The sequence below is a fragment of the Diabrotica virgifera genome, chromosome 1, assembly GCF_917563875.1.
Source record: "Diabrotica virgifera virgifera chromosome 1, PGI_DIABVI_V3a".
NCBI classification, from domain to species: domain Eukaryota; kingdom Metazoa; phylum Arthropoda; class Insecta; order Coleoptera; family Chrysomelidae; genus Diabrotica; species Diabrotica virgifera.
Genome location: NC_065443.1, coordinates 261337234 through 261359245, shown reverse-complemented (window position 1 = coordinate 261359245; position 22012 = coordinate 261337234). Strand labels below are relative to the sequence as shown.

The window sequence follows — 22012 nt, the reverse complement described above, 5'->3', positions numbered from 1 at the left end:
TCTATTTATTTGTATTTTTTATTTTCATAACAATGTAATTTCTTCATATGCGACGTTTTTCATTACGGTCACTGTAGTCTTTATTTTTCACTTACTACAAACACGGAGAAAAAATCGTGGGTACATTGTTGTAAATCTGATATTATTAGGTTTTTTGCAGAAAAAGGAAGCAAACTGGAATGGAGGTGGTTTGAACAAGGTTTCTCCTGTTTATGTGTATATGTGTATGTGTGAGTGAATATGTTTAATCAGTAATATACAGTAAATGTCATAGCTGCCGCGTCTATGTCATGTTAACAGTAGATCTATTGGAGTAAATTTGATTTTACTTTATCCATACTTTTCCTATACAGTCTACATTCATAGTTTTTCCGACTTGAAGTAGTGGCCAACTCAGATTCGCAGTCTCAGACAGACACGGCTGGTGAATAATGTTTTATATAATATGAGGTATTAATTTTACCCTTATTTGTAATAGACTAAATGCGTAAAAATATCAAAATTCTTGAGTTTAATAAGGTTATTTCATAAAAACATCTTGTAATGAGGACGAAAAATATTACATTATTTTGAAAAACTTGTGAGTCTTATAACTATTCACTGTACAAAAAGTCTAGAACATTAATTATACACTACCTAAGAATCTCGAACTGTACTACAAAAAGAACCAACACAAACGACGTTTTGTTAATTTTCGTTGCTTTACTGAGAGCGCTAGCGTGGCAGCTCATGTCTTCTGGTGGTAGATGCACTATGGGAACAACTTTACCAGAAGTGGAGTCTATACAGGTGGCTTCTTTCACCAATTGGTGCATCTTGATGGCAGTTTCAGGTGGGACGTCGTGCGCCTGCACGCTTTCTCTAATCCACCGTCGGAACCAGTGGCCTAGCCAAGCTAAATGACATCCGCAGCGGAAGGGATTGTTGGAAAGGACGAGTCCACCTTAAACAGATTTTAAACATAGTTATCAAGTGTAAAAAGTCTTCATTAATTTAGGTATATATCTTAGTGAATCACCAAGTGACGAAAAACTATTTGTAGAGTACTGACGTCTGTATTGAAAACCAATGTTAAAATTATTCTACGAAGGAGGCATATGAAATGCCTCCCGAAGAACGGTTTCTTACCTGTCGCTAAAATGGTAATATACGAATTGCCTCCCAAGCCCTAAATACATTACATGATTCTAATCTTTATGTGAAGGTGAGACGTTGCCACACCTTCGCCCCTTTGTAAATTTTTGGCAAAATTGGCAATTTGTTATTTAATTTATTTTATTTTCAACTTTTATGTATTAAACATTATTGACACTAGGCAGTATTTATAAATTTCAACTAACTTATACATAAACATAAATACATAGACATAAATTTCAACTAACTTATACATAATTAGTTTTATAAACCTTATACAGAGTTGGGATAAAGTATGGAACCAAGCAAATATCTTTGAAACGAAAAGAACAATATTTATGAAACTTTGCATGCAAGTACAATAACGCAAAAGGCACCTGATGCCATATTTTTTGTTACTACTCCACTTCCGTTTCACCGGAAATACCCTTAACTTATTTACTTTAAATGGGACACCCTGTATATTTTTGCAGATTTTAAAAGAACTTGTTATTTTTAATTCATACATACCAAGTTTGGAAGAAAAAACTATTAAAACAAGAAATAAATCTCTTTACAGTTAAAAAGAGGTTAATTTATTTACATTAGACCAATGACATTAAAAATAAAAAGAAATAATTTCAAATGTTGAAAATGTTTGCTGTTCACCTCCTGGCAACTTGCAAGCCTATAAATAAATTCGTGAGTCACTTTTTGCAAGATTTCTCCACGTATTAGCCCACAAGCATCTAGGTCACCTAACGTAAACCTGTGATTTTAGATAACCCCAAAGAAAAAATATCTAACGGGTTGAGGTCCGGAGAACGAGCGGGCCACTCTATGAATCTTCTATGTACAATCCATCGATTTGGAAAATTCACTTCCAAAAAATGAAAATTCTCCATAACCGATTATCATTAATATTACAATACGATCTTTTTCACTTCAATGAACCATTTTTAATTTAACTTATTTCTGTCAATTAGTTTAGTAACAGTTTTACCTACTATACCAAATTCAAATAAGTCATGCAGTGCATGCAAACAACAATTTTAGTCTACAGTATAGAGATGGTACTCGTTTATTTCCTACTACGTTGTATTAATACAAAAAATTATCTACAGACACTTTTTAACAATTTTTTTCTACTAAATTTGGTATTTATGAATTAAAAATAACAAGTTCTTTTAAACTCCGCAAAAATTTATAGGGTGTCCCATTTAAATTAAATAAGTTAAGGGTATTTCCGGTGAAAACGGAAGTGGAGTAGTAACAAAAAATATGACAACAGATGCCTTTTGCGTCACTGTACTTGCATGCAAAGTTTCATAAATATTGTTCTTTTCGTTTCGACGATATTTGCTTGGTTCCATACTTTATCCCAACCCAGTATATAATAACCATTACTTTTTGTTATTAATACTTTGACAAAAAATAAAAACAAATAATAAGTATTTTACAGATTTATTAAAAATAACATCACAAAAAACTTATTTGGAAAATATTACAAAATGTGTATAGAAATATAAAATTACAAAATATTTTTCCTACATTTATATGAATACTACTTTGACAAATTCTAATCTATTTATTTTACATTCTCTTAATTCTAACATTTTTTCATTTAGAAAATTTATTTTTGCTGTACTTTCCGCAACAATTATTTTTGGTGTCGAAACAAAATTCATTTTAGTGTAGGTATTTATTTGAAATTGTAAAATTATATCAATAAAATTATTAATGTTAGGATGAGGGCAGTATGAAGAAGAACTATACTTGGAGTGAAAACTTTCGCTTGAGTTTGTGGTTCTTTGTAAGAATAAAAAGTGCTCAGCCCAAAGATGTGGCGGAAATGTCGAATTTTCAGATATGTAATTATCAACAAGATAATCACAAGACTGGGTGACTCTTTCATCTACTGGTTTAATTTCTGTCCAATCTATAGCACAAAAATCGCTAACATCTTTAGGATGTAAGAATGAAAGACCAAAAATATAAATAAGAAGCTAAGCACTGGAGCTAAGCCCAGTGTTTGAACCTTTCTATACCATGCCTGACCCAAATGAAAGCGACATCCATGAAGATCTGCTTCAGGAAATGCCATACGGATACTATGAATGAAAATTTCAAAGTCTGAAGTTATTATTTTAGACAATACATTTGGATACAGGACAATTCATTTTAAAACATTCTTCTATGATATATTTAAAAGCAAGATAATATGAAGATGACTTTTTATCTTGAAGTAAACAAAAGACAAGAGGAATAAAATGTCCATTTTTCAAGCCATGTATACTAAATAATTGAGTGCAAAAACGAACACAGTATTCAGAAGTTCCGTCAAAATACCAAATGGAAACAGTCGAAAGAAAACGAAATTTTGAAAAACATGTTAATATAACAATATGATTATCTGTGTCATTTTTAATTATAAAATTTTCTTTTCCATTTGTAATAATAGAAAATGAATCAAGAGGTTTATGAAATTCAGATATATTTTGGAAAGTTTAATTAAAGAATTAGTGGTTCTAGCATAATATAAATTTTGTCTAACCTTATTAATATCATTGATAGTAAATGTCTATATATAATTTGTCTTCTTAAGTTCTTTACAGATGAGCTTCATTGGTTTTTCGCTGCGATCTTCCATCACGGCTGCTCTTTTTATTGAGTTGCTTACGGCTTTTCTATTGTAAACTTCGGCAGACAACTTCTCGTGGTTATGATCTAATATTGATTCAATTATCGTGTTTTCACATCCCTGTCTTTTCACAAATGCTTTGCAGGTTTTTTTAGTAGGTATATGTCCTCCGTTTTACTGCATCTTTGGCCAACATTTTTTGAAAACAGAATGTATAACCATCAATTGATGGTTTGCCCTTTTGACTGACACTTATCGTTGATTCCATTACTTCGGATGTTATGACTTAAACACAATTTGATCTTGAAATCGACGAATAACAAGCTTGAAATAGACAAACTGACTGATGCAAGAACTAATAAACTTTCAAGTATTTATACAGCATTTAGCCAATTAAAACAATATACAAAAGAGAATAATAACAAACAAAATATACCTATTTTAGTTTACCTATTTAGTAACTATTACCTATTTTAGTTAACCTATTTGGCAACATTGTGTCATTTTTCAGAGATTAAATACACAAAATATCAGCCTAAATGATTAACGAAACAGAGGCATTTCGATTGTACCTGGGAGGCATTTCATGTATGAAAATATTTACCTGAAAAAGTGGGAGGCATTTCGATAACGCCAAGACCACACGTAGTGCTCAATATGTATAACAGGTTGCGCTTGATCACAATGAACTTAGATATTAACAAAACTTGAATTGATAATATTTTTATTTTATGTTTTATTGTTAAGAAACAACAAAGTTGATTAAATGTGCTCAGTTGAGAAGGATGTAGCAATAATAAAGATGCTTAAGTTATACACGTCAGTGATATGATTGACAGAGTTACTTATAATTTAGTACTTTGGTAGGAAAATACAGCTTTGCGATCTTATATGATTTCTCTAATCATCCTACAAAGACAATCGCTTCTAAAAGAAGCAGGAGTCTTGGCAGTACAGGAATTGTATCTTTAGAGGCATATTAGGTAGTACAGGTAGTACAGGAACATAGGTACACAGTACATAGGTAGTACAGGAACTGTATCACAGGTAGATTTTAAGACCTACCTGAGATTTAAAGCAAACAATATTTCAAATTGAAATTGAAAATTGAAATTGAAATTGAAATGGGAATTATAAACCCAACTGAAACTTATAAATACTTAGGAGTCCAAATAACTTCAAAAGCAGGGAGTAACGACGAAATACATTCCAGGATTCGCCAAGCAAGATCAGCCACCAGACAGCTACACGGGTTATTATGGAATAATAAAATAACAAAAGAAAATAAAAGAAGAATATACAGTATGTCCCTGTAAGTTGTATCCATATGGAAAACTGTTTTATTATTAATTTTACGAAAAAAAGTTATTCTTCATAAAAAGCTCTGTATGGTCCAAAACCAGAGATTCAACCATCAGATATCAAATTTTATGAATATTATACGAGGTATGTCAAAAAGTTCGAATTTCACTCAAGAGTAAACTAGCTTTATTTTTCACAATATTGAAAATTGCTATTATGAAAAGTTGTTTGGAATTAAAAACTATATTCTAATATGCAATTACATCCTTCTAATTGAAAAAAAAATGCTTTGAAAAATTATGGATAACTTACATTATTTTCAGTTATTTCAATTCTGATAACTCTTTTATTAATAATTTTACGAAAAAAAGTTATTCTTAATAAAAAGTTCTGGATGGTCTAAAACCTAAAATACAACCATCTTATATAAAATTTTATCAATTTTATACGAGGTATGTCAAAAAAGATAAATTTAGATAAAAAGTAAAGTACCTTTATAGTTCAGAATATTTCAATTAGAAGGATGTAATTACATACTGAAACATATTTTTTAATTCTAAATAACTTTTCATAATAACAATTTTCGATATTGTGTAAAATAAACGTATTTTACTCTTGAGCGAAATTTATATTTTTTGACATACCTCCTATAAAATTGATAAAATTGGACATAAGATGGTTGTATTTTAGGTTTTAGGCCACGCATAATTTTTTATTAGGAATCACTTTTTTTCGTAAAATTAATAATAAAAGAGCTATCTGAATTGAAATAACTGAAAAAATGCTAGTTATCCATAATTTCTCAAAAAAAAAATTTTCAATTAGAAGGATGTAATTGCATGCTAGAATATAGTTTTTAATTCCAAACAACTTTTCCTAATAGCAATTTTCAATATTGTGAAAAATAAAGCTACTTTACTCTTGAGTGAAATTCAAACTTTTTGACATACTTCGTATAATATTAAAAAAAATTGATATTTGATGGTTAAATCTTAGGTTTCGGACCATGCAGAGCTTTTTATGAAGAATAACTTTTTTACGTAAAATCAATAATAAAAACGTTTTCCATATGGATACAACTTACAGGGACATACTGTATAAAACAGTAATAGAAAGTATTGGTTTGTACGGCGCCGAACTCTGGGAAATAAAACAAAGAAATAAATCAAAAATTAAGGCCATGAATATGAACTATTGGAGACAATGTTGCCGGTTCACTAGACTTGATGGGGTGAGAAACAAAGATATTAGGAGAGAAATAGAAATCGATCTAGATATAATAGACACAATCGAAGATAATAGACTCAACTGGTATGGACACCCTTCAGAGAATGCCTGAAAGTAGATGGCCAAAAGAAAAATAGAAAAATGGACTCCACCCACAAGAAGAAAACAAGGTAGACCAAGACGATCCTGGAGAGAAGATGTCGAAGATGCAATGACCGCCAGAGATCTAAAAACTGAAGATTGCTTCGACAGAAAACGCTGGAAATTAGGATGCGAGAAGCGGCGTCAGCTGTAGAAGACTCGCGTATTATATATTATATATACAATATTTAACCCCTTCATGCCGGATCGTTATTCGGCAAGTCGGCTCCTATATACGGATTCGAGCGCTTACCGGGCGGCTTTGCGCGGTCGGTTAAAATTAAAACACACTATCACACTACACCTAATTAAAGTTAATGGAATAATAATACTAATTTTAGAAATAAAACTATTTTTATTAAATTTATTATTCTACATAGTATTTGAATTAAATTAGAAAAAGATAAATAAGATCATTCGGATGGAATTCCTCAGATTATTTTGTGCTTGATATCACCCCAGTCTCCGTAAGTTGTTAACAGCAGCACAGTAACTTCACCTCCCACACAATCCCATCAGTCAAACATCCAAACAACCTTATCACTTTATCACCAATCAAAATAACTAAAACTAATCTCCTTCTGGAAATGATAGAGGCATTCAATCAAATAGAACGAGCTGCACAAAATAGTGGCCTTAAAATCAACCAGAACAAAACAAAATATATGCAGGTCAGTAAAAACACGGAAATAAGGCAGCCACAAAATATAACAATAGGAGAATAAAACATTGAGGGGGTAAAAACTTTACATACTTGGGATCCCTAGTCACATCTGATAATAACGTAGCAGAGGAAGTGAAGAGGCGAATATTTATTGCCAATAAAAGTTACCATGGCTTAATTCGGCAACTAAGATCAGACAACGTCGCAAGGAAAACAAAATGCCAAATATACAAAACCTTAATAAGACCGGTACTCACATAGGACTCAGAAACCTGGACACTCACTAAAAGAGAGGAAACATTGCTAGCCACCTTTGAAAGAAAAATCTTGCGACACATATATAAGGGCACAAAAGAAAATGGAATTTGGCGAAGAAGGTACAACTTTGAACTATACGAAATATACCAGGATCCGGATATCATAACATTCATTAAAATAGGACGGCTGCGTTGGATGGTACATGTAGAAAGAATGGAAGAAGGCGAAATACCAAACAAAATATTCAAATAGATGCCAGTAAAAAAAAGAACAAGAGGAAGACCGAAGCTGAGATATTTAGAACAAATAGAAAATGATATAAAAACCTTAAAAATAAAAAACTGGAGAAAAAAGCACGAAACAGATCAGAGTGGAGAAGAATCCTGGAACAGGCCAAGACCCAGAAAGGGCTGTCGAGCCAATGATGATGATGATGAATCTCCTTCTGGATGTCAACCACTTTTGGACGTGGTTTCCCCACTTTTAGATTTGAATAAGGTAATTCAGACGGAACAAAAATACCTGAAATATGATTGAGATGGTGGCCCGCCGTATAGGCGAACGAAAACTCATGATGCACCCTTGTGCATCATCGTATTGAGCGGACAGTCAAGCATGATGCACACGGGTGCATCACCGTACCGAAGGGGTTAAAACTGGAAATTCGACTACGATTATCAAAATGCTACGTTTGGTCAACTATTTTCTATGCAGTTGAGACGTGGACTCTTAAAACATCAATCGTAAATAAATTGTAGACCTTTCAAATGTGGATTTATCGGAGAATCCTCAAAATTTCATTGCCATTGCACAACTCAAACGAAGAAGTGCTACATAGAATAGGTAAGCAACAAGAACTTTTCAACACAGTGAAAGTTAGAAAAACATCATACCTAGGCCACATACTGAGAAATAATAAGTAGAAATATCCTTAACTAATAGTGAAAGGAAAGATCGAATGAAGGAGAGGACTAGGAAGGAAAAGACTATCGTGGCTAATAAATATCTAACAATGAACAGGGCTAAATTTTGTCCAGGTAATAAGACCAGCTGAAGACAGAGAAGAGTTTGCAATTGTGGTAGCCAACCTCAATTGAGGAGAGGGTACTTTAAGAAGAAGAAGAATATTTGGAGGCCGAATTATGTACTGAATAGCCACACAAATACTACTGGGACTGTACTTGAGGAATCCATATTTATGATGATCTCAGATATAATGACAGCCGAACTAATCGTCACTGAGAAGATTAACACAATTTTACCATTTAGAGAACAAAAAGACTCACATATTAATTGAGACGACATAGTTCAGCGTTGGCTCTGCCATGTTACTGGTTCAGAAGTTTTTGGGTGAGCATGTAATTATAATAAATCTTACAGTCTAGGTTCTTATACAACTCTTTACAGGCTGACGTTTTTGCGTTGGTGGCCTGCATTTATAAAATCATCAGAGTCCACAAGAGGCCCAATCAAAGAGGCCACTCACCAAATCAAAACTGGTAAGGAATTGCGAAGATCTCCTTAACAACCTAACAAAAGATAATAAAGTGTCTTTAATATGAGTGCCGCGTCAAGAAAAGGTGTACGGGAATGAACGGGCAAATTTTTTGGCAAAACCAGGCTCAAAAGGAACCTTTGTAGAACCAGAACTATTATGTGGCATCACTGAAGATGCTACAAATACGAGGTTTAGAAGTGGCTTATAAGGAACCATCAAAAGAAATAGAGGACTACACAAGGGAAAATCCAGACTAAGAAAACAATCAAGAAAATAGATAAAAACCTCTCGGATAATCTGACGAAACTCAATAAACGAGAGATCAAAACGGTTACCGAAATTGTGACAGGACATTGTCGTTTAAATAAATACCTATACAAACTGTGTAAGGTGCGGTGCAGAAAAATGGAAGAACAGTCTGCCATACACATTCTGTGTCATTGCAATGTGCTAGGCGTTATGAGAAAGGAACTCACTGGTCAACTCAGAATTGAACCAAGAGATCCAAAAACTGCCAATAAGGAAACTCTTGGTTTTATTGAGGTTGAGGAACAGAAAATTAGAGTTAATTGAGGGTATGGTATAAAGGCATTACCAGCAAGTGCCAGAGATTAACGATTCTCGTCTGAACTAAGCAGAAAAAGAATAAAAAGCGAATACAGCATACCAATAACGAGAAGCAAAATATAGCTTTAACAGTTTCTACGTTTTATTTGTTTATGTTCCCAAAAAATGTAGGTATATAAATAAAGACGTCTACCCCTAACACTATAAATATAGTATAAATTATATACAGGGTGAGTGGGGAGGAACGCACCAAACTTTAAGACTGTATAATATACGTAATAATAATTAAAAATATCTCATATGTTGTTATTCGATTTTCCTTTGTTTCCGAGATACGGGGTGTTAAAATTTTTCTTACTAACTTACGATTTATTTATTGCTCTAAAACCCGTTGAGCTGTACAAATAAAATTTGGTGGGTTTTAAGACATAGTTATTTCGCATTTCTTGGCATACAATTAAGAATTTTATGTTCACCATTGGCCCGCGTACAGGTAACATTCTGAAATTTTTAAAGACAAAAAAAAATAGTACGCCACTGAGATATTTCAACCTAAAAATTATTTTTGAAAATGAAATAAAAATTTTATTTTTAATTCAGTTGCAATGCGAAGGCAAAACAATCTTACTTTTCAATTAGAATACGGAGCGCAGTCCCGTCCCTTGAATCGCGATTTTCGGCTCTTATTGGAGCCTCATCGGAAAGAACGTAGGCTTGTTCTCCATATCCCAATTGATCCGCACTGAGAGGTTTTCCGACCCATTGCAACTGAAGTGAAAATATTAGGTGACTAGCGTCATCTGGCAATTAAAAGATGAAGTTTTCGATCCTAATAGCATTATTAATAATATTTAGAAAATATTAAAATATTACTAAAAGATTTTTAAATCGAAAACTTATTGGTCCATTTCCTTGGTAACACCTCCAAGGCTTCTAAAATTTGCAAGCCAAATGGATGCTGAAGCGAAGAAGACAAGAGGGAATTCAAAAAATCTTACAATTCACGACCCCGTCTGTTCAGCTGGTAAATTCCAACAGAAAATGGACCTAGTTACTCGAAGGAGTAAAGACCAATATAAAAATAAAATAAAAATTTTATTTTTAATTCAGTTGCAATGCGAAGGCAAAACAATCTTACTTTTCAATTAGAATACGGAGCGCAGTCCAGTCCCTTGAATCACGATTTTCGGCTCTTATTGGAGCCTCTTGTCTTCTTCGCTTCAGCATCCATTTGGCTTGCAAATTTTAGAAGCCTTGGAGGTGTTACCAAGGAAATGGACCAATAAGTTTTCGATTTAAAAATCTTTTAGTAATATTTTAATATTTTCTAAATATTATTAATAATGCTATTAGGATCGAAAACTTCATCTTTTAATTGCCAGATGACGCTAGTCACCTAATATTTTCACTTCAGTTGCAATGGGTGGGAAAACCTCTCAGTGCGGATCAATTGAGATATGGAGAACAAGCCTACGTTCTTTCCGATGAGGCTCCAATAAGAGCCGAAAATCGCGATTCAAGGGACTGGACTGCGCTCCGTATTCTAATTGAAAAGTAAGATTGTTTTGCCTTCGCATTGCAAATGAATTAGAAATAAAAATTTTATTTTATTTTTATATTGGTCTTTACTCCTTCGAGTAACTAGGTCTATTTTCTGTTGGAATTTACCAGCTGAACAGATGGGGTCGTGAATTGTAAGTTTTTTTGTTCTTCGCTTCAGGATCCATTTGGCTTGCAAATTTTAGAAGCCTTGGAGGTGTTACCAAGTAAATGGACCAATAAGTTTTCGATTTAAAAATCTTTTAGTAATATTTTATTATTTTTTAAATATTATTAATAATGCTATTAGGGTCGAAAACTTCATCTTCTAATTATTTTTGAATTCCTTGTTCAATTTCTGACAAACTATCTTCCCGTTTGTTCATACGACGCTTCGCTTTCGTGCAAAAAAAATATCCCAAGGCGTACAAAGTATTCGAAAGTTTCTAGACAAATTCATATAGAAACTTCGTCGAAAACTTTGTAAGCATTAAAATTTTTATTTTTTGCATGAAAATGAAGCATCGTATAAAAAAAGGGAAGATAAATTTTTTTGTCACAAATTGAACGAGTAATGTAAGAAAGATTTTTATTTTGAAATATTTCAGTGGCGTACCATTTTTATCTTTAAAAAATTTCAGTCTATTACCCGTACGCGCGCCAATGGTGAATATCAAATTCTTAATTGTATTTCAAAAATGCGCAATAACTACATCTTAGAACTCACCAAATTTCATTTGCACACCTCAAGCGATTTTGGAGCAATAAATAAATCGTCAGTTTGTAAGAAAAATTTTAACACCCCGTATCTCAGAAACAAATGAAAATCGAATAGCAACATATGAGTTATTATTAATTATTATTACGTATATTATACAGTCTTAAAGTTTGGCGCGTTCCTCCCCACTCACCCTGTACAATGAACGGAAAATTGATATACGTTAACCAAAAATAAGATGTGGCACAGAGTGTTGATAAATCCAAAAATTACGAAAAAAGCATTGATGGATGATTAATTATTTTCAAGTAAAAATTCAAATAAACTTACCTGCCACAACAGTTGTTCCAACCGTTCTCCATCCACTTACATTACCATAAAAAATATCTGGACTCAAATGGGACAACATATTATATCTTAAGTCTATCTTTAAATACGAAATTTTATACATATTGGCAAAAAGTCCCGAAGGAAGATCCTCAATGAGAGTGTTGTGAATTTTTAGAAGCAAATCTGGGTTTCGAACAAATCTAGCAAAAGCATCTTTGTCGACAAACTTCAAATTTTTCCCAGAGATATCCAACTCCCTTATCTTTCTATTCGTAATACAAAGTAGTTGATCGTCCAGCTTATTTTCATAAAAATAAATTTTTAATATCCTAAGTTGATCGAAGTTTGAAAGAAGAGTACAAAACTGGTCCGCGAAATGATCCAATCTTGGCCAACTTTCTATAGTTAATTTGTTTAGAACTCTCAGCTGAGAAATGCTGTGTCCTTCAAATTTTTTTATATGTTTTAAATTTAGTAATGTCAATTCTTGTAAATTTTGTAATCCCACGAAGCTATCAACTACTAATTCCTTAATAGGATTGTTTGATAAATTTAATATTTTTAAGTTTGGCAAATAACTCCACAGATGAGAAGGAACTTCTTCCAGATTATTGAAACTAATGTCGAGTGATTTTAGTTTCAGCAACTGCTGCACGGAATTCTTGTTGATAATTTCGATCAAATTATGTGATAAGTTTAAATAAACTAAATTTGGCAGTGGAAAATAAGGAGTGTGCATTATCCAAGTATTAGAGAGATCCAAACGTTTCAAGTTCTGCGCGTAGTGAAACAACTCCTTAAAATTCGAGCGTAGGGGATTAAAGCTGAGATCGAGATACTGTAGGAGACCCAAACTAGTAAAAACATTGTCAGGGAGAATCGTCAGCTTGTTATTACTCAAATCAAGATACTGTAACGACGGTATATCAGGGAAAGTAGTTATATCTATATGCTCTATGTTATTAGAGCGCATGGAAAGATGCCTCAGGGTCATGCCGACATCTGATATACTCGTCGTTGGAACAACGGTGAAGGAATTGAGCCCCAAGTCCAACATTTCCAGTAGGGTGTTGCTGAATATATCTCTCGGGAGATAGCTCAATCTGTTCTCTCGTAAATTTAAAATTCGCAACTTCGGCATGTTGACGAACTGATTGGTATGCAACTGGCTTATAAAGTTTTTAGATAAATCCAATATTTGCAAATTTTGTAGCCCGAAGAACGCTTTTTTGCTAACCAGCAAAATGTTATTGCTCTTTAAGTGCAGTTGTTCTAGTGAAGTTAAATGCATGAAAGCGTTATGGTCTAATGAATTTATGACATTGGACTGTAATATTAACTTTTTTAACGACGCTGTATGCTCGAGGCACTTTGGAATATTCTCCAAATTATTAAAGCTCATATCCAACGTCTCTATATTTAAAATGCGGGAATCGGATGTACAAAATGTTATCCGGTTTTTCGTCAAATTAACCGAGATGGGATATGTGATGTTTGTGATGAATTTAAACGATATTTCTTTCAGAAAATTATTCTGCAAATCTATTTTGCTGATAGCTGGCAAATTTGAAAATGAATCATGGCTTACATGAATTAGATAGTTATCAGACAAAATTATCTTACTTAGATTAGGCAAATGAGCAAAACTCTCTCTTTGTATATGTTTTATTTTGTTACTAGCTAACGAAATACTCTGTAAGTTTGATAAATGATAAAACGTCTCAGTTTCAATAGTTCTTAGTTCATTATTCGACAACCTTATGTCTTGCAACTCAACATTGTTCTTAAAAAAACCCTTTGGGATAAAATGAAGCTTATTTGACTCCAAGTTTATATATTTTAGTTGGCGTAATGAAGTTAGTAAATTTTCTGGTACTGTATGTAAGTTGTTGTTGTCTATAGAAAGCCAATGCAACCTCTCTAAAGGCACAAATATTCCTTCGATATCAATGTCAGGATTTAAACTAAAAGACAATTCCAGACTTTCTAATTGTTTCAAGTTGCTGAAAGCTTCTCTATCAATGTACCGAAGAGGATTGAAGCTGAGACTGAGCTCTTTCAGGTTCTCAAGATACTTAAAAATGTTTCCGTGTAAGCCTGTTAAATGGTTGTTTCCCATATTGAGAGACTTTATGCTAGTGCCCCAGCTGAAATCGTTCTCGCTTATGTCATCGATTTCGTTAAAAGCTACGTTAAAATGAGAAATTTTTGAGCAATTTTGTAAAGACTTCCAAGGAACTTTGGTCAATCTGTTTCCACTAAGACTGAGAGCTTTGAGAGTTGGACAAAAGTTTTCAAATGCGTTCTCAGGGATGTCAATTAGTAAATTTGATGATAAATATAGGTATTTCAATGTTCTTAATTCACTGACTGCTTTTGGTATTTGCTGTAAATTATTATGATCAAAGTCTAAGTATTCCAGTGTGTCCTCCAATCCGCTGAAAGCTCGCAAATCCAAATTTTCAAGTAAGTTATAGGAAAGTATTATCCTCCTGGTTTCCAAGCCCGAGAAACTTTCCGCTGTAAGAGTCCTAAAATCATTAGAGGCCAAGTTTAGATCCCTAATACAAATTGTATTATTAAAAGGAGTTTTCGGAAGGGATTTTAAAAAGTTTTCACCGAGATCTATCTTCTCCATCCACAGTCGCCTGAAAAAAGTGTGCTCCGGTAAAATTTTGATGTGATTTCCTCTCAAATAAAGCCACTGCAATTGAGGTAAAGTTCCGACTAAGTCAATGGGGAAACTTTCTATTAAATTATGTGATACACTAAAAGTTTGTAGGGCGGGGGGCAGCGAATGTGTGTGGATTTTAAGTATTCTGTTGCCGTCCAGGTTGAGCCAAATCAACGATTTAAACTGGCGGAGCCCGTGTAAATTTTCGGATGTATGGTCCAGTGAGTCGGTGGGTATTTCTGTAACGTCGTTTTCTCCGAGAAACAGCGTGGCAACGGTGTTTTTCATGTGGGACCATTCGCCGTCCAGGGATGATATTTGATTGCTGAAACAAAAACAAGTGATAAGACTAATTGGGTAGGTGTTTTTTTAAGGTTTATTTTTGGATTTAAAAATCAAATTTAGAACAGAAATATACAGTATGGTGCAAATCTATGGAATAAATACAATATTTCAGAAACAAACAACTTTAAAAAGCTCTTAGGCAGGCCGCACATCAAAGAAACGTGAAACATGAAACAAACAAATTGTGAAAAACGAAATTAATTACACCACGTAATTAATTATCCAAAACAATGAAACTGAAACGGAAAAATAGAAGACGACCTCTTTCATGAAACACGTTTCAAAGAGGGAGGCCGCACATCAAAGGGACATGAAGCGTTAAACATGAAACGTGAAACATGAAACAAATAAATTGTAAAAAACGAATCCATTTTAGATTATCATAAAAATCAAAGTAACAAAAATAAAATAAATTTGTATAGTCAACAAAGAAAAGTGATCATGACGAGATTTTTGCTGTAGTGGAAACTCTTTTATTACTGACCAAAAACAAAAAAAGAAAATGACATTATTTAATGTATCCATACAGTTATAAAGTGCTAGTCAAAAGTCTGTACCCCCCTCATATCTTTTGAACGGTTATACCTATAATAGTGAAATTTGGAGGGAACGAATAAACGGACGTAAGCTTCTTACATAGTCATGAGAGGTGACGTATTATGACGGATGACTTTACAGCGCCACTGTGACAGATAATTTTAAATGGGACCTTATGACAAGTGATACCTCGTTTGAAAGGTATTGAAAATACCTATTCAGTCATACTAATTTTGTTTGGGTTTAAGCTAATTTTAATGAAAAAATGAAATAAATATAAAATTGTAGTTCGCATTTAATTAATAAAAATTTAAAATTCCGCATATGATTAGTTATCAAAAAGGTTGACGTTGACGTAAAATCTACTAAAGAATTGAAAGACGTCAACTTTTTTGAAAAAAAAACCATAGGCGGACAATTGAATTTTTATTAATTAAATGCGAAAATACAATATTATATTTATTTAATTTATTCAAAAAAAATTAATATGACTGAATGAGTAATTTGTTTACCTTTCAAACGAGGTATCACTTGCCATAAGGTCCCATTTAAAATTATAGATCACAGTGGCTCTGTAACGTCATCTGTCACTATTACGTCACCTGTCATGCCTAGTTAAGAAGCTTACGTCCGTTTATTTCCTCTCTCCAAATTTCACTATTATAGGTATAACCGTTCAAAAGATACGAGGGGGGTACGGACTTTTGACTAGCACTGTATAAATCATAAACATAGTACACGTTTGGTTGCAAAGGAATTAAATAATCATATCGCCAAATTTCAATCATTTATAGAATGAGTTTACAAACATTTACATTATATTCTATTGCGGGTCCTAGTTTAAAGAAAACAGATGAGGCATTTTCTTGGTACTGCCTCTTGGAGTAACTCTCCAGGTTCTTATTGTACAACTCTTCGTACTGCTCCACTACAGAAACCAATGCAATATTAAACTTGGTCGATAAAAAAATTCTTGTAGTCCAAGTAATGAAGCTTAAAATAGGACAAAACCTCGCAATTTTTACAGAATGGATCGATTTTTTTGAAAATTTGAGAATAAGTAGTGGATAGTCCAAGGATCAAAATCTATATGATGCCGAAAGGCGCTTTTACCATGGGAGTTGTTGCCACCCCACCTCGGGGGTGGAAATTTTTTATTATATTTTAATTGAAAAAGTTGGTAAAAACGTTAATTTTAAGCAAAAAACGTTCCATACATTTTTTGATAAAATTGATAGTTTTCGATTTATTTGCTATCGAAAGTGTTAGTTTAATATCGAAAAAATCAATATTTTTAATAAGTTATCTGCTAATAACTCCAAAAGTTTTTGTTTTATCAAAACAACTTTACTTAACACAAATGTACCTTTTGAAAAAATAAACAAAACCGTTTTTTAAATTTTCTTTTAGACCAATAGTAATCGAGCTATAGTTTATTTCGAGGTATTTCTTTGAATTGGTTCCAATCTTACTTGAATAATAGGAAACAAATAGTTAGAGCAAATGATACTGACTATAGTCTCAAAAACATTGTATGTGGAGTACCACAAGGTTCAGTATTGGGTCCTCTACTGTTCCTTATCTTTATAAATGACATCACTAACTTAAAAATCGATGGAAAAATTTTTCTTTTTGCTGATGATACCAGTATCACTTGGAGCAACTCAACTATTGCATCTCTTCATGCAACTATAACTTCTGATTTGCTTACGATAAAAACCTGGTCTGACTCTAATTTACTCTCTTTTAACGTGGATAAGACAGTAGCATTATCCTATAAAAGTGCTCTTCAACCCCTGCTTGTTAATAACAGCCAGATCTCTACCGTTGATTCTGTAAAATTTCTTGGTATTTTTTTAGACAGCAACCTCAAATGGTCCCTTCATATCGATGTGTTAAGTAAGAAACTCGCCTCAGCCTGCTATGCTATAAGATCTGTTTCGAAAGAACTCAATTTAGCATCTTCTAAACTAACATATTTTTCTTTGTTCGAGTCTCATCTTCGATATGGTCTTCCTTTTTGGGGTTCTAGTACAGCTGCCCAGTTAGATGTTATTTTCAAATTACAAAAAAGAGCAATAAGGTATCTGTTTGGCCTCAGAAGAACAACACATTGCAGAAGTTACTTCAAAGATCACGGCATTTTAACCCTTACATCTTTATATATTTTAGAAACTGTTTGCTTAATTCGTAAACACATGCATGTCTTTCCAGCAAGGCCTCGTCATGACTACTCCACCAGAAATTCAAATTTTGATGTCTATTTACCGATCCCGTCCTCTGAGTTAGTAAAGAAATCTATATTATATTCCGCAAAAAAACTATACAACCATCTTCCTTTACAACTCAAATCTGCAACATCTTTCCCCAAGTTCCGTAAAATGACAAAAGCTCATCTATCTAAAAGACCATATTATTCAGTAGAAGAGTTTCTGAATGACTAACTAAGAAATTACAGTAATGTATAAGTCACCAAACTTATCTATATTTGGGTGTCACATGCAGCAGCTTAAACTTATTAGTTCCTATGTCTATAAATAGTTTACTTTGTTGTATATTCACTTTGCAATTTCTATAAATTGTTGCAAATATATCGATTTTGTTTTCTTTTCTTTACTTTATTAACTTATATTTTGTATTTATGTATATTTTTTTTTATATTGACGATTTATCAAATTTCAGAAAATTGTATTTGTTATTGTTATTGTTAGATATTATTTATTTATTTTTTCTGACTTTAATTAAGCTTTGTCCATAAAATTTGTATTTTCAGTGACAATAAAGCATACTTCTATTCTATTCTATTCTATTATATGTTGGCTCTTCTTCGGCAAATGCTAAATATTGTAGATTCAAAGTCAAAAGACGGGAAAACTATGCATTTTTCGAGGACAACTTTGTCAAACTAATTTAAAGTACATAAAATATCTATCTCCAGAAATAAAAAAGAAGTATCTAGCTGAAAAATTACGTGACTTATAATAAAAAGAATGGCAGTCCCTATTTTTTTTCAGCGAAAAAGTGATCACAAGCAACCCCTAATCACCACCCTAATTAAAATTCGTCATTGACCTTATTCGGTCTACTTTATTTATGTATTATTAATAGGTTCTAGAAGTTTGACCGGCTTAGAATGATCAGTTAAAAAAAAGGAGTTAAAAGCGAATAACGAATTTTTGTAGTTTGAAAAAAATGTCATTTGCTTCAGAATAGCAAGATTAGCATCAGAGATACGAAAAAATGTTAAAATACAAAATTGTATTTGGTGTGCGGCCTCCCAAGATAAAAATGTTTCACGCGCACGAATCACACTTGTTTCATTGGTGGGCGGACTTCTATTTGTTTCGCATTTCATGTTTCTTTTGTGTGCGGCCTCCCTTAAATCACGCCAATTATAATACTTGAATGGCCATCAATTATTATATTACAGTATAACCCCGCAAATCCGAACTAATGGGGGGGACAGCCTGTTCGGATTCCGAAAATTTCGGATTATCCGAAAGTTAGCTTAACTATTAATTCAAAGCTTTCGTTTTCGTTGATTTTGAGTCACAAAATGTTCTCTCAAGAGTGTGGACTGTGTACAATATTTTTGGACTAAGTTGACTGCAAAGAAACCGAAGTAAGTTTACATTTAACATTTATAAGCACCACGTTTATGTAGTTTACGCACTTACGTTTACGAACATGTAAACTGAATGGAACCAGATAGAATAGCGAACATCTGTAAGAACAACAAGCCGTATAGCGGAAGATCCGTTGGAAAGCCGCCGAAAAGGTGGAAAGACAATGTACACATGTATAGTCAACAAAAACTGAAACAGAATAAGAGGCAGACAAACAGAAGTAATCCTAGTCGCACGAAGAAGAAGAAGAATAAGAAGTTTACGTATAAAGTACGTATTTATTTCTAAGAAATATTAAATGTCAACGTCCTGTTAATCCTAAATTGTTCAATTTTCTGGTTTTACTCTGTATAATAAACATGTTTTTAAGTCTTTGTCGTGAATTTTTAATTTTTTTTTCACTTTCTGTTGGTTCGGATTTGCCGAAAGTTCGGATTAGCAGGGTTCGGATTTGCGGGGTTCTACTGTATATGTGTTGGATATTAGATCATCAGTGTTGGCGTAATGACGTAATCGACGATTTTTTAAAATATAAACCGAGCTCACACAACCCAGCTCAACTCATGTGAAGATCTCCTAATCCACTTTGCAACGATGCAATTATGAATATTTATTTCTACAGGGTAAAGCAAAACTGTTTGTTAATGCAATTAACTTATGCTAAATGTTGCTATAGTAAAATGTTTAGTAAAATACAATTTAAAATTCAATATAAGTCAAAATATTATAAGAAATATTGAAAGTGACGACATTCAGCAATGATGCAAAGAGATAGATGAGCAGCACATTTTTCATAACGTATGATGACTTCAGGGGTTATTTGTGAAATTTCCATTTTAACTTCTTCAACTCTTCTAGATTACTCGGTCGACTTTGATATACTTTGATATACATTGGCTCTACAACCCATGGTGGTCTTGGCCTTTTCTAGAATAAGCCTTCATCAATCACTTCTTCTTATCCTTTGCCTTGGTTTTCAAATTTCGCACTCGTAAGTCGTCTTCTACCAAGTTCAAACCGGTCTTGTTGTAAATGTGTTTCGATGTATCCATCTCGTTTATTCTCTTTAACTGACCCAACCAGCGCAGCCTGTTTACATTAAAATTATAGCCCCTATGCCATAATCCGTTTTCCTATCCACCTTTATAAACATCTCGGAGGATTTTACGTTCAAAATAGCCTAAACCTTCTTCATCGCTATTTTTCATTGTCCACGTTTATGTATATCAATATTTTCGTTCTTTTTTGACTATATGCTCCATTATGCTGGATATATAATATGTCTGTTAACTTCTGAAGATACTGTATTACTTTTAAACGAGTGGCAGACCCAAAAAAACCGTTTATTTGTCGAAGTACTGATCACGGTGCGGTGAATGGCTAATTTTTGTCATCCTTTATGATCTTCATGGTGCTGAAAACGAAAATGAGGTTTATTTTGAATTTTATGTGGGGGAACATTGTCAAAATCGCAATTTTACCCTAAAAATAAAAAAATTACGTTTTTGCACGATTGATCATTTTTGACTGTTTACCGTGACAGATTTTACGTCAGTAGGTGGCATTTACTAGCAACTCGACGGTAAGTAATCCAACTCGACGGTAAGTACTCCAACTCGACGGTAAGTAATTCTCTTACCGTTGAGTTAAAAAATCTCTTAATTTTAATTTATTTTTTGAAAGAATAAAGAAAACTAACGAATTATTTATTAATATTGAAACTTATGGTACAATTTGTTGTATATAGTGTTGCATATGTTTAATGTAGGTAAATATATGACCGTAAGTTGGCTACAGGTGACAAGGGAGTGGTCTTGTCACTTGACGTTGACATTTTTAGATTTAGACATACTTGTAATCTTGTAAACAATACATACATGGAGTTCTTATATATACTACATTCGCTCTCGCGAGATTTTTTTTGACACTGACGTTAGTAATTTCTTTTTTGAAAAATTCAGTTGTCAGAAGTGACTGGAAATTACTACAAAACCAACGCACCTGCTCATATCCAATATTATTAATAGTAAACAAACATAAAAATAACATAAACCTTACGCCAATCAATATTTATTTATTTAAACCATTATAATGTATTGATAGCAAATGAGAAAATTATTTATTGTACAAAATAAAAATATTTTGTAGAAATAAACTTCACAAAATTTTATGAGATTAGTAGACACTCCCACTATTTCTAATAATTCTTCTTTTTTTAATGAAAGATTAAGTTGATTTGAGTTGAATTTAGCAGTTAATAGTGTGAGGTAGGAATTTTTGTGTTGTACGTTTCCTATTCCGAATGTCTCAAAAAAAATCTCGCGAGAGCGAATGTAGTATATATATATATATATATATATATATATATATATATATATATATATATATATATATATATATATACAAGCTGTACGCTCCCGAGGAAGCTGAAGCTGTTTTCACTTGAAGATCCTTTTTGTGGGGGATCATCCCATTCTGACTTTGGTTTTACAATTGCTGGTGTGACTTCGCTGTTTCCACTACCTTTCTCCATTCTTCTCTCTCTCTGATTTTGCTTCCTATATTTCTAATTTCCATACTTCTTAAGTCTTCTTCCACTTGTTGTCTCCATCTGAGTTTAGGCCTGCCTCTGGTTCTTGTACCTGGTGGTATCCATTCGGTTATAACTCTTAACGGATTGTTCTTCTCTCTTCTCATTATGTGTCCATACCATCTAATTCTCTGTGCTTTTGTTGCTCTTACTATGTTCTCTTGACCCATCCATTCTTGTATTTCGTGGTTCATTCATTGCCTTGCATCCTCTTCGTTTTCCCTCTTTGGTCCCAGAATTTT

General features: G+C 32.9%; 1 protein-coding gene across 1 annotated transcript; it reads right to left on the bottom strand.

Moving 5' to 3' along the window:
- Window positions 1–496: 496 nt before the first annotated feature.
- Window positions 497–20232, bottom strand: LOC114327989 (chaoptin-like). Its single transcript, XM_050663475.1, has 3 exons — window positions 20132–20232; window positions 11999–14997; window positions 497–943 (listed from the first exon to the last, which is right to left on the bottom strand). Exons 1-3 carry the CDS (start codon window positions 20230–20232, stop codon window positions 633–635), a joined length of 3411 nt encoding a protein of 1136 aa, XP_050519432.1. The 3' UTR covers window positions 497–632.
- Between the last annotated feature and the right edge of the window lie 1780 nt (window positions 20233–22012).